Consider the following 13,978-nt stretch of genomic DNA (forward strand, 5'->3'; position numbering starts at 1 on the left):
TTTGTAGCCAAGACAAGAACACAGTGTTGGCTGGTCTTGACACGTCGCCATTGCCCTGGGGGTTTGCACTGCCACAGGTACTATACTCCTAATCTTTGCTCTCTCACTGTAGCCTCTCTCTTTTTAGTTATCATCGAAATATGTTTAGGTGAGGAATGGAAAGTTTCATCTCTCTAGTATGCAATTTCAGCTACTTGTGATATGTATTTCAAAAAATCAAGCTGTCCTTCCCTTCAATGCTTAGGACTTTCTTTAAGACTGTATTTGAATAATATGGAATTTTCCATATTTTGATCAATGCATTCATGTATGCTTTCATAGCAGGATGTTGATAGCAATTGCAGAGCCTATATTACTTGGTTTCCTCAAATGTTAATAACATGTTTAGTTTGAGAAAGGAAAAAAAAAAGTTGAAAGATACTTTAAAAATAGCTTGCAGGATGTTAAATATCATTAGCATATCTTAAAACATTAATATTTGTGACCTGTATTAGCTAATGTTGATGTCTCTCTCAGTAATTATATTTTTGGTTTTGTGATATATACCAGGCAGAGCTTTGCTGGAAGCTGTCAGGCAGATTAAAAAAATAGAGCTTCCTCTTCAAGTATCAAGAAAGTATGAAAAGAAATTCACTGAAGACATTATATAATCAAATGTCAGTTTTTAACATTTTAGATTAATTTATGAGGTGTTGGTTTGTTGTCCCTGCTCTCAAAGGTATCCTTGTATTAAGTCCATGTTATTGGTTACTAGCTCTGTCTTTCAAAATGTTGTGGGGTTTGGTCCTTGGATGTTATTTGGAAATAAATAAAAAGTGACAAGCAAAATGAAGTTTAAAAAAAGAAAAAAAAAAAAAAAAAAAAAAAAGGAAGAAAGCCTATTCATGTCTTGCAAATAACAACATGAGTTCATTTTTCTCCTGCTGCTGCTTACAGAGTATACAATTTGGAAGTCATAATAGGTCTCACCAATCTTTGGAATGCAATGCCATTTACCTAAAATTTACTTCTCTTATAAAGCCTATTGGATGTATTGTTAAACAGTACTGTCCTGACACATACCAATGTATACTAAACGTTCACTGGTTTAAGGAAAGTTAGCTATCTCTGTGATGAAGGTGGTATTTAAAAGTTAGAATTCCTTCTTGCAGTTATTTTGTTCAGAGACACTTTGTTTCTTTCAACTCCCTTTCACGGAGAACAAATGTTACTTTAAAGCACACGCAGTATCTTTTTCTGGAATTTTGGGAAAGAACTGTTAATTGTGCAGCCAGGAAATAGTCAAAGTGAGAGGCAATCCACAGTTTCAGGAGGGATTTTTCAAACCCACCACACATAATAAGACTTCACTACTTTCCCCTCCTCACCATTGGAACATTGTTGTAACACTTTAAAGTGTCAAATCAGTCAAGGCTCTAGGCACACATTTAAAAGCGTACTGCAGGCTTTTGCTTTGCAGGTTTCAAGAACACTTCTTCAAATTCTGAAAAGTAAGTGAATCAAGGCTTACAGCATGAGAGGTGTAAAATACATCCGTCTTACAGCTTTCACAAGGCTGCATACGTTCTAGGAATATCCAGAAGTTTCATAACTAATGATGATACATTTTCAAAATGACATTAAAGTGTCTGCTTCAGTGCTAAAAGGATGTCATGACTGGTGGATATCAAATCTGGGGAAGGAGCAAACTCAGTTTTGCCTACCACCGAATTTTTCTTCTTGCCATTAAAGGACATTATTTTTGTAATAGTGAGAGACAAGATACTGCCTTAGCTGAACTGTGCTATCATCAAGTTTCACTGTTCCTGTTACACCATTGCACAAGTGAGAGATTTCATGCAGTTTAGAGAGGAATTACTTCTAAACTAGTTTGTGATTAGTCAGTGGGACTAGGTAGGTCTCTTCCAAGTGATTCTATTTTATTTCTATATTTTATTCCTATCCTGTTCTGTTTTAAACTGTAATTCTACACATAGAAAGAGTGGCCCATTATACAGGATACTTCAGGCACCGTCCTGGAGCAACCAGCTATCTGCAGGGAGCTCCATCAGAAGTAGGTGAAGAAGAATGGGAAATGACCCCTTTCCATGGGCCCTCCCACAGCAGCTCCTTGTCTGCTCTGGATCCTTGGTGAGGGTAGGAATGGTGAAGTGACCCAGCAACAGGATATGCTGGGGGAATGCATGCTCTGATGTGGGGACTCCAGTGACCACAGGGAGCTATCAGGGACAAGGCACACTGTGTTGCAATACATTATGAAGCATATAGTATAATGGCTTTTAAGTCTTTTACCAACACTGCCTGGTTGCAGCATGACCATGTGGTACCAGAGTCAGTCACTAAACTTTTCTCATGCTCTAGAAACACTAGTAGATGAACATAAAGCAGTGGTAATAGATATCTTCCTTCCAAAATATGCTTAAATGAAAAAAAGATGTTGGTGGAGGTCTACTTTTTACCAATTTTCTTTGTAGTGAGAGAATGTTTTAGGGGAATAGGAGACCTGATACAATGTCAGTCTGCAGTACAGCCAACATTTATAAAGAAGATACAGCAAGCACTAAGCTAAATGCTATTTGGGATAGGTGAAGAAGGCATTCTCTGTTCCACTCATCAAAGATATGTCCCTTTGGAGAGAAAAAGAGTATAAAATTCCTTGAAGTGAACAGGAGCAGATTAATGTCTCTCTAGAACAGCACAGGACATCTTGGATATCCTTCTCCAAAGACTGTTTATACCATCATCAATCTGTTGATTGTTACTGCTTCTCCAGATCTCATCTCTCCTAAGTACCAGTTATTCATTTTAAACTAAACTGCAATGGATTAAAATTATGGCATATTTCTTAGAACAGAATCAACTCTTAATGTTTGTTGGAAGTAATCTGGGAATGTAGAACTTGGTTTTGTCCAAGAAAATAGCCTAAATGTGCTTGTGGCAAATGGCAGTGTACATCTTATCCTCCTTCACCCAAGAAAAGCATTCAGTGAAGGTATTCCATACATTGGCAAAATCTGTCTTCAACTGTGATTGTGACCTGTGGCTGGGGAAGGTTATGGACATCGTATGTGAGAACTGCACAGTGAGCTCTCGATGTGGGTACTATCTGCCTCTGCAGACACAAAATTGCATTGCCAGAAGCCTCTGTCTCTGCCCCCTGCGCAGGAGCATTACAGATGTGTGTGTTCAACACCATGTGTGTGCCATGTCTTATTCTTTTCATTCGAGCTGCAGCTCCTGAGTTTGCGAATGTCTTTTGTGGCTTTGTCAAACATGCTACCAAAGCCAAAATAGCATCCACTCATCCAAGTTACTCACTGATGAAAGTTTGGTTTGGCAGGGTCAGCTCATGACGAATCCATGCTTCCATTTTTTACTCAACTGATTACAAAATTACAAGTAAAGAATTCGCTCCATTTTCTTCCTGGATATCTAAATTAGGCTTATTGACCTTTAGTTCCCTGGGTCCTCGAGTTGAGAAATTACCTTGACACTACTTATTTTCTCTTGTGAGTGACTGAGAAATCAGTTCTTGTGGTATGGGTTATGACGAAAGGGCATAGTATTCTAGACCCATTATTCATAGTAAATGGACTTTTTAGGAGGGGGGGTAATGGGTCTACCCATTTCCTTAGTGATAACAATACTGGGTTAACTATTGCGTTATCATCATTCTTACTTGGACCTCTGCTAATTATTTGAAGTCATGTTCCAGAGCTCACATATATATCCTGACATTGCTTAATTTACTAGTAGAGATGAACCCGAATGAGATGGCAGTATATCATAGAGTGAAAAAGTGGTGGAGATGAATAAGGAAAAACCCAACCAGAACAATAAGCACTTTGAATTGTGAAACGAGTCTTTTAATTTAATTGTCACCTTTCATACACTAAGAAATGCCACTAAAATGAATAAGTTAGAAATATGTGTTGAAATTGCCACTGAAATGAATGAGTCAGAAATGTGTGTTGAAATTATTCTGTGCCAAAGAATCTTGGACTTGGAATATTAGTTATGACAGGTGAGACTAAAATAATATTTAGTTCCACTGTTGACTGTACATAAAAACATGTGCTTCTCAGAGATCACAGAAGTGGGTATTGCATGTTATTTCAATTAATGGTCATTTCTCTCTGAAAGAGAGTCTGAAGGAAATTATTTGACTGACATCTGTTTTTGCCTCGGAAATCTTCAGTTTCTCATATGAACATTTCTCACACTTCTGCTGCTAAAGAATCAGGCTCCCTTCAAGACCTAATGATAATAAAGTCACACAGTTTGTAGAAGTTTAGTGAACTGTATTTCATAATAGTAAGAAAGAATGAAAATTACAATTAATTGGTCAGTGAAGAATGAGTAATTTAGTGATTGATAAAGCAAAAGCAGATATTAAAACAGAAATTTTGGAAGAGACCTCTACTTATTATTAAAAGCAAAGTTTCCAAATGCAGGGACCTTCCATCTTGGTTATCTGTTATTGTGAAGGCAGATTTGGTTACCTGTGTTTATGCTAAGTGCAATCTTATACTATAATCAGGATCATTAATTTAAATTAAGTACAATTTAGTTTTTTGTTTTTTGTTTTTTTTTTTTTTTTTTTTTTTTTTACAACTGAGCATCTTACAGTAGAATGTATTTCAGCAAAAGACACAGATTCTAAACCAGAATAGTTCTAGTGGAAACTGCTCTGCTCTCATAACTACTTTTGAACACTACATATTTCAAGCAATCCTGTTTATATTCTGGTCCTGTTAACAGTACAATAGTTTAAATTGTTGATCAAGTTAAATCTAGTTGCATGACCAAGGACTATCCATCTATGCTGAGAACAAATGGAACATATGGAACCACAGAACTCTAAACAGTGTTCCTTAGATAACATTTTGGGGAAAAATATGTGATAAGCTAATCATTAAATATATCTGGCACCCAAATGCCAAATTTCAGTTAAGTTCTCTATTATGTTCAAGACTGTTATATGAACAGAATATATACATCCTCCTACAGCTTTTTCTCATGTGAGTCACTGGACTGAAGTTAAGCCTACTGTTTATGTGGGAGAGGCAGTATGGAATCTGTTTTTTTTGAAAGAAGTCACTAAGAAGATGGATGTCCAGGAAAAGAAAAGTTAAGCCTGTTATTTTATTTCAGTTTTGCATTGTCAGGAAGAAGAGCAGTGAACTTGATGAAGCTATGGGTACATCCAGGAGACTTTGCCAAGGTAGTTGGAATAAACATCTTCTGACTTTCAAAGCCTGGCTGAAAATGAATTGAAACACAAAATTAATCATAAATGGGAAAGTAAAACATGCAGCATTTCATTTCAGAATAATTTTAATTGATATTTATTTTTTCTGTATTTTTTTCCTCTTTGCTGTCACTTACTCCACAGCAGCATACAAGACTTTTGACCACAGATACAAAATTCTTAGTTCTTTCAAGGAGATTTCTCACTGAACTTGCAAAGTGTTTTGAAGATTTCTTCCTTTATACTACATCCCACAAGGAGAATTAGGTTAATTCCATAAAAGAAGATTGAAATTAAATCTTGCATTATGCCTATAAGTTTTTATTTTCTATTAGAATTCTTAACGTTCAGATTTGTTACTTGTTCTTATCAACTGTGTTGCTACTGCTACTTGATCAGCCACCATTGTTCAAAGGAGGAAGAATAAAAAAAGATGAAGAAAAAAAAAGATAAAGAAGTCCCCTCCTTCCCTGGAATTTCCTAGATTCAGGGATGAGAATGAAAAGCATATAAACTGCAGCTGGAAATCTGGAGCTCAGATTTCCATGCTACCATCAGTATAAACATATCTCTGACCTCACTTGCAGTCAGTGCATCTTCTTACACTAGGAAATATTAATGAAAGTTTGCACATGGAGACCCAGATATTGTCATCTTTAATGAAAATATGGTCATGGGGATATCTTGATTCATGAAGTGGAGGGTATCTGTGTGCCAATGTACACCAGCCACTGTCTAACATTTGCCCACCCTTATCATAGACTCCTTTGGTTTCACTCCACAAGTCATCCCAACCAGGTAAAGCAGGTAGCATGGTGAAGTGTGGTCCTGTAATAGTGCTTTTGGCCCTGTATTTGAACAAATAATTTCAAAAACTTTCAGTTTGCATAAGCTAATTGGTATTTTTTAAAGTGCCAACTCTACACAAGTTACCATTAAAATGCTTAAAACTTACTGCATAGTCCGTTCTCACAAGCACTAGGGCAGTCACCACAGGGTTCTCCTGTTTTGTAAGGTGTCTGAATTGAACTTAGTAGATTCCCCCTGAAACATCAACATTGTCAACAAAAGCTGTAAAGTCACTATAACATATACGAGAATTAAACTTAATTATATAGATGCATACATATATTAATTTACAGAGTCTTTGGTTATATGTAAAAAAAAAATCTATATATGTGTTGGGTTTATCTGTAAAGGTTTTGGTAGTGGGGCTGGGGAGCGGGGAATTTGCAGAGGTGGCTTCTGTGAGAAGACACCAGAATCTGTCTTTATATCAGACAGAGCCAGTGCCAATCAGCTCCAGGTGGAGCCCACTGTTGCCCAGAGCTGAGCCAGTCGGTGACGGTGGTAGTGTCTCTGTGACAACATATTTAAGAAAGGTTAAAAACTGCTATGCAACAGAAACGAGAAGAGAGGAGTGAGAATATGTGAGAGAAACAACTCTACAGGCACCAAGGTCAGTGAAGCAGGAGGGGGAGGAGGTGCTCCAGGTGCCAGAGCAGAGATTCCCCTGCAGCCTGTGGTGAAGACCATCGTGAAGCATGATGTGCCCCTGCAGCCCGTGGAGGTCCATGGGACAGCAGATCTCCACTTGCAGTCTATGGAGGACCTCATTTCAGAGCACGGGGGTACCTGAAGGAGGCTGTGACCCTGTGGAGAGCCTGTGCTGGAGCAGGCTCCTGTCAGGACCTGTGGACCCATGGGGGACCCATGCTGAAACAGGTTTTCTGGCAGGACTTGTTACCCCACAGGGGACCCACACTGGAGCAGTCCATTCCTGAAGGACTGCATCCCATGGAAAGGACCCACACTAGAACGGTTTATGAAGAACAGCAGCCTGTGGGAAGGACCCATGTTGAAGTTCGTTAAGGACTGTCTCCCACAGGTGGGGCCCCACACGGGAGTGGGAGAAGAGAGTGAGGAGGAAGGAGCGGCAGAGACAACATGTAATGAACAGACCACAACCCTCATTCCCATCCCCTGGCACTGCCTGGGGAGAGGAAATAGAGAAATCAGGAGTGCAGCTGAGCTTGGGAAGAAGGGAGGGGTGGGAAGAAGAATTTTTTAGGTTTGTTTTTATTCCTCATTATCCTACTGTGTTTGATTCAAAATAAATTATGTTAATTTCCCCAAGCTGAGTGTTTTGTTTGTGATGGTAGCTGGTGAGTGATCTCCCTGTCTTTATCTTGAGCCATGAGCTATTTGTCATGATTTTTCTCCCTCTGTCCAGTTGAGGAGGTGGAGTGGTAGAGCGACTTGGTGGGCTACTGGCAGTCAGCCAGGATCAACCCACTGCATTATATTGCAATGTGAATGTGTAAATTAATTTTAGGCAGTTTATGAAATCATCACTCTGCCTTAAAATTCCCACTAAAGTTTTTGGTATTACTTATAATGTTCATTGTACTGTCTTTCATATTCCTGACACACTTCAAACCAGTTCCTCAATTATGGGTGATGTGCCCTATTACAATTTCCGCCATCTCCCAACTAATTTTAATAATTTAATAAGAAGTTCCAGAATCAGAATCAATACGTACATGGGGCAGTACTGGCAGACATAGAAGTATTTGTATTTACTGTTGGGACAGAAAGCGACAGCACATCCAGTTTGATAAGAATTGTACCAAACGATCTGTAGGTATAAGAATAAAAGTCATGGGAGAATGAAAAATATATATTTGAAAATCATTTAAGTACAATATGTATTACAGAAACATTTGCAACCAAGTTAAGTCACTTTATTTACCCTTTGTAGTAAAATATATGTCCCACCTTACTGGAAAAACAAGTTTTTCTCAGCTTTCACCCCTGAACCAAAAAACATGTTGGTTATAACAATAATAATTGATCACACATTTATACAAAACATTTGAGTTAAATTGTCTCAATTATATATGTTTTCATTTAATTGAAACTGTTGAAGAGATGTAAGAATCATGCTGTATATTTTGCAACCTCTGTTTCATGCAGGTGAACAGAAGAGATTCCCATAAGCCATTGTCCAACTGGAAAACATCTGAGTCAATGACGCTCTGTAGTCTGTAATAAACTTATTTACATGTCCTTCCTGATACCTTAATAACCCTGTTCTTCCAGTGTCTGAGCAATTTTCAGATGTGTCAGCAATTTTCTAAAGTTAAACAAACAAATAAGTTTCTTCCCTTTGTTTCTTCCTGAAGATTTGAAATACCAGTATCTTTACTCTTTACTCTGTAAGAACATTTAGCCTATTATTTTCATTTTTATTCTGTTACTTTGAGAGTTTTCATCTTGTTTTTGTCAGAATAATCCTCATATCTCCACTGTACCTATTCCTTTTAAAGGTAATGACAGGGTAAAAGTTGTCTAGCTAGCATATAGATTGTTTATTCCTCCTGAAATATAAAAAAGTTGCATCTACCTGAGTGTAATGGCCAATCATAGCATCTTGTGTTTTTGCTCCAGTACCGTATTTGAAATTTTTCTCCTCACTGTACCAGGCCTGAATAACATCTGACCACGAGGAAGGGGCAGTCGACATGAAGAGATTTTCACCACATTGTACAGCTGAAAAGAGAAAGGTACAGAAAAATGCATAAAAGATACATGTGTGAGAAAAAGACAGCAAAAGGTGGTATGATTTCCATGGAAGTTCTCGTCCCAGATGGGATAGCAGGGTAGGTTTGTGTTTTTTTTTTTTTTTGGTTTTTTTTTTTTTTTTTTTTTTTGTTGTTGTTTTTTGTTTTTTTCCAGTTCAGTGACATCAGTCTTTGTCAATACTGAAGTTGTCAGTTGAGACCGGTTTGCAGCATGGACAGCCTGCTTGGCTGGTAGTTTGTTTGTTGACAGACCTTCTGCATGACTGTAGACACCTGCACGTGTGCACCACAGATTCATGCCTGTAATTTTACTATTTGAAAATTAGCAACCTAGTCATTCTTCAGGTGACATCTCAGTAATTTTGAGAAAATCCCAATAATTCAAACTTATTTGAAATAAAAAAACTTATTTCTGGTACACAAGAAAGTGTCTACACTGTCCTCACCTACTGTTTTTATTCAGGTCCAACCCTACTGTGTATGCATTAGTTCTTATCTGAGATTCACCTTAGCAGGAAGCTGAGGATTTGTTTTTTAGGTAAAAAGTATGGAGTCTGAAGGACCATCCACATCTTACATACAGTATAGACAGAAGTCAGTCAGCTCCAGATTGGGCACTGATCATGGCCATTGTTAGCAAATTATTGCTGTAACTTCAATAAACAATGACTGAAGTGTTTATATGAGCCTTCAAGAGAGTTATATGTTGCAAGTTGTCATGGGATTTAAAAAAACTATGAGTCTTGTCTTATAAATTATTCTTAGCACCACCAGCCAGTTTTTTGTCCTTCACCCTTTTCCCCTTCCTTCCCAGACAGTTTAATCCAGCACATGCAATTTGGTTTCCGCAGTAAACTGGGTCTAGATTCTTTTCTTTCTGATGGATATTTTGAGAGTGTGCTTTCTCACTATGTTTTTTTTCACCTACTGTAGAAAATGGTTTACACCTATGTAAAATAAATAAATATTATTGGGATGAGAATAGGATTTACATTTCTCACTTACTGGACAGATTTATATCTAGAATTTTGCCTTTGTCCCATGCACCGATAAAAACAAATTAAATATAAATAGCATCTCAAAAAAAAAACCCAAATCAAAAACCAAACAAAATCCAAACTGTTCATATCAATAACATGGATGAAATGATTCAGTTAGCACTCATGCTTCACTTACTGGTTCTCCTCATGTTATCAGGACTGTGCTTTAAAGTACATTGATTGGCCCAATTTTGGGCATTCTTTGCAGCCGGAGGACACCATAGCTTAATGAAAGAAGAAAATATTTGTCATTCAGACACGTACCAACTAATAATCCCTCAGGAAGGAACAACATTTGGAAATTACACTTCAAATAAAAAAAAAAAAATCATACATAATATCCTTTTCTTCCCATTTTTTTGGGGGGTAGAAACAAATTTAGTATGAACCCAGTAGAATAGAAACTTTGAAGACTGCTGAAGAAGGTATCAGAAAGAAATTAACAATGCCATGGATGCTCCTTTTCCTTTTCTTTTTACTCCAAAAGAAAGAGACATTATTGTTGATATACCATAAAATTTTCAAGACTTTTTTTCCACCTGCCCAGCTTTATGTTTCTCTTGGCATTGGCCATGCTCAATCCTTAGGAAAGGTCTGGAGAGTGAATCTGTGGCTAAATGAAATAATGTGACCTTTCATACTGTCTTGTATCTCTCATAGAGTCCATTACTCATTAAAAATAGATTTACAGCATGCAACTTACCATCTTCATCATGTTGCTGGCAGTTGGATTTACTCCTCTCCTGAGGGCGTTATGTTTGTCAATAATCAGCTTTTGCTGATCTGCTTTGCTAGTTGACAGAGCGTCAAAACCTTCAGGTTCCTAAATTGAAAGAACATGTTATATTTCTTTTTTATTGGAATATAACTAAATCCTAAATCTTGTCTAGGAAATATTAAAATACCAAAATGTTAATATCAACCAAGGAGATGATCCCTGTGGTGGAGGAGGTACTGTGATATGCTTTGTTTCCTAAGTACCTCTAGGGGTGCTTCCATGTGGAGTAGCACTTTCAGTAGTTCCACAGTTTACTTAGCAGTAATAACATTGGTTCCTGTGTCATATCTGCCAACCCTCTGTGGATGGCTGAGATCATGGAACACCTCATGTGCCTGTAGACTCTTACATTTAGGCAAGTGAATCAGACTTATTTTATTATAATTTCCTTCATGATGTTTTGAGAAAACAGGATCTAAAAAGCAGCTGAAGACATTAATGTGCTTATTATGTGTTCCTTTTCTGCAGTATTTTAAACATGCCTATCAATTTCTTTTACTGAAGGAAGCAGTTGTTTAATCACAAGGTCATCACAGACCTCTTGTGGTACTCCATCAGGACATCCCAATGAACAAAGAAGTGTGCCTATGTTTTTCATGTCATAGGTTTTCTTCCTATCCTGCTATAACTAATAGCATTTCTCAAAATTTTCATGTGTTTTCTAATTAAAAAATAGGCATGTGAAGAACTCAGACTCCTCTTTACAACCATTCTCACTAGTCTTCTAGACTGCATCATGAAGAGTGGAAATTGAAAAATTATGGGGAAATGTAGTTCAAGACTTCAGTTACATTAATGTTTCTGAAACAGAAATAGTAAACTTCAAACTTCAGGCTACCTATGGTTTGGGAGGAACCACTCTAAGTGTGTGTTGACTATATTAGTTCATTAACTGTTTGAGAGAAATCAGTGATATGTGTTGAGCGGATGGGAATGTGAGCAAAGGGAGAGATACATAGCTCAGCACCTGTAGGATGAGAAAGGGAGAGAGTTAGGTAACTGCTGCCTGTAAAACTGTGGGGAGCTGACAGAAAGAGAGCTGGATCTCTGGGAGATCCAGATTACAGGATCCGTGCATGGGAACTTCTGGAAAACACAGTTGTCTCTGACTCAACTTGTAACACTGGGTCTATAGATAGTTTAGTGTGCAAGTGTGGAATCAGTCTACAACTTTGAAATTAAACAGACTTCAAAGATAAATGCTTTCCATATCCTAGATATCTAATCAGACTCTTTCTGTATATGAGTGGACAATGAGTGGATTGAGAGCAGTGTCGCAGAGAAGGACTTGCAGATACTGGTAGACAGAAAACTGACTATGAGCCAGCAATGTGTGCTTGCAGCCCAGAAAGCCAACCGTGTCCTGGACTGCGTCAAGAGAACTGTGGCCAGCAGGTTGAGGAATTCTCCCCCTCTGCTCTGTTCTGGTGACTCCCCCCTGCAATGCTGGGTCCAGCTCAGGGGCCCCCAACAGCAGAAGGACACGGAGCTGCTCGAGCGGGGCCAGAGGAGGCCACGAAGATGCTGGTGGGGCTGGAGCAGCTCCCCTGGGAGGCCGGGCTGAGAGAGTTGGGGGGGTTCAGCCTGGAGAAGAGAAGGCTCCGGGGAGCCCTTCGAGCGGCCTCCCAGGGCTTAAAGGGGGGACAGGAGAGGTGAGGAGGGACTCTATCAGGAGGTGTGGGGATAGGACAAGAGGTAATAGCTTTAAACTGAAGGAGGGTTGATTTATTTTAGATATAAGGAAGAAATTCTTTCTTGTGAGAGTGGTGAGACACTGGCCCAGGGTGCCCAGAGCAGCTGTGGCTGCGGTTCAAGGCCAGGTTGGACGGGGCTTTGAGCAACCTGGTCTAGTGGAAAGTGTCCCTACCCATGACAGGAGGGTTGGAACTAGATGATCTTTAAGGTCCCTTCCAACCAAAATGATTCCATGATTCCATGATCAGTGTGCATACGAAAAGACATATTCGGTCAGACAATAAGTGCCTCAGGTTCTATCCAGATTTTCTGAGTCTAAAGTGTGGGTCCTACCTCTCCAGTAGATGGAGGCAGCACAGCTGTAAGACACAGAAACACCAGTGGCAGAATCATCTCTGAAAATGGGAGAATGAAAATTTAATTTATTTTGTAAGGAGCTTTCATTTCTCTGAATACATAATGCATGTTTCTCCAGTGTATTTTCTGGCTTTTATTCAAATAACAAGGTAATGGTTTCTTTCTTACCTCCTCTCCTCATTCCATTTTTAGATGTAAAAAAATAGAATTCATTCCCTTTCTGCATTTCCAAATTTCTATGAACCAACTGCTTTGTACATATCATACTTCCTTCTGTAATCCTGGCTAAATACCTTCACCTGAAATCACAGTACAGGAGGACATTTGTGTTTCCCTTCCTGTAGGAAGCTTTCTTCTCATTGTCACACTGTGAAATGGCTGGGGTTGGATGCTGCTTTTAGATTGTTCCTGCACCTGCGTTAGTTTGAAACTTCCCCTACTCCTCATTGACTGCTTTGACTGGACTGCATTGGTTGAAAGGAGAATTAGACACTGAGCCCATGTGCAGATGTCTACACTTAGATGTCTGAGTCAGGATTAAAACCCCTTATTTAATCACTAGCACTGTGAAGCTTTGCACGTGAGCTGGGACAGAACTGGCTGGACCAGAAATGGACCAGCACTGGCTTCCTGGGAAAGATTTCTTTCAGAAAGCTTTTCTTTGTTTTTATTTTTTAAAAGATGAGTCTTGATTATGTTACAGATAGTGTGGAATGACAACAGAAACTAAAGCCTCTAATTGAAGAAGCAATCACCAGACTCTGGACTCCAAGACTCTACTTGCTTAGGAGGCACAAAGCACCGTCACATCCCACTACAGTGACCCAGTAGGTAATGTAGGTCACTTCAAAGTTCAGGTGTCTGATTGCAATCAGTCATAAGAGTTACATTCAGTTTGTTTCTGTTTAGCTACCTTGGGCAGGCAAGGAGGTGACTAGAATGGAATTTACTTATTTTGGCATTTGTCCCAGCCTCCCACTCTATGGGGATTTATGGATATGTTACCACAGAGATATATTATTAGCTTAACTTCTTATTTGCTTTTGAGGGGCTGCTGGTTTTAGTTTTAATTTATTCTTGGGGAAAGGCCAATAGGGTTTGCTGATCTTTTCATATTCAGCAAAGCCCCTTTACCTTGAGGCAACCAATTTTTATAAAACTCAAGGTGCTCCAGCTCATGGAAAACATGTAAGTAAGAAAAATCACCCTTTTCCAAATGGTGCAGCAAGGCCCATTTTCCTCAACAGCTTGTTTACATTGCACTGGAGGTGAA

At 38.7% G+C, this 13,978-nt stretch overlaps 1 protein-coding gene across 1 annotated transcript in view; it reads right to left on the minus strand.

Annotated features, from left to right (window-relative positions):
• LOC104360466 (ancylostoma secreted protein) overlaps positions 1 to 13,978 on the minus strand; it is a 57,844-nt gene that overhangs the window by 41,975 nt on the left and 1,891 nt on the right. The window contains exons 2-7 of the mRNA XM_042803456.1: positions 12,682 to 12,743; positions 10,579 to 10,698; positions 10,012 to 10,099; positions 8,658 to 8,803; positions 7,795 to 7,889; positions 6,207 to 6,295 (exon numbers count right to left, since the gene is read on the minus strand). Of these exons, the coding sequence (XP_042659390.1) occupies positions 6,207 to 6,295; positions 7,795 to 7,889; positions 8,658 to 8,803; positions 10,012 to 10,099; positions 10,579 to 10,698; positions 12,682 to 12,743 (600 nt within the window). The remainder of the gene's footprint in view (positions 1 to 6,206; positions 6,296 to 7,794; positions 7,890 to 8,657; positions 8,804 to 10,011; positions 10,100 to 10,578; positions 10,699 to 12,681; positions 12,744 to 13,978) is intronic.

This window comes from Tyto alba, unplaced genomic scaffold, assembly GCF_018691265.1.
Source record: "Tyto alba isolate M040663 unplaced genomic scaffold, T.alba_DEE_v4.0 Super-Scaffold_40, whole genome shotgun sequence".
In the NCBI taxonomy this organism is placed as follows: Eukaryota; Metazoa; Chordata; class Aves; order Strigiformes; family Tytonidae; genus Tyto; species Tyto alba.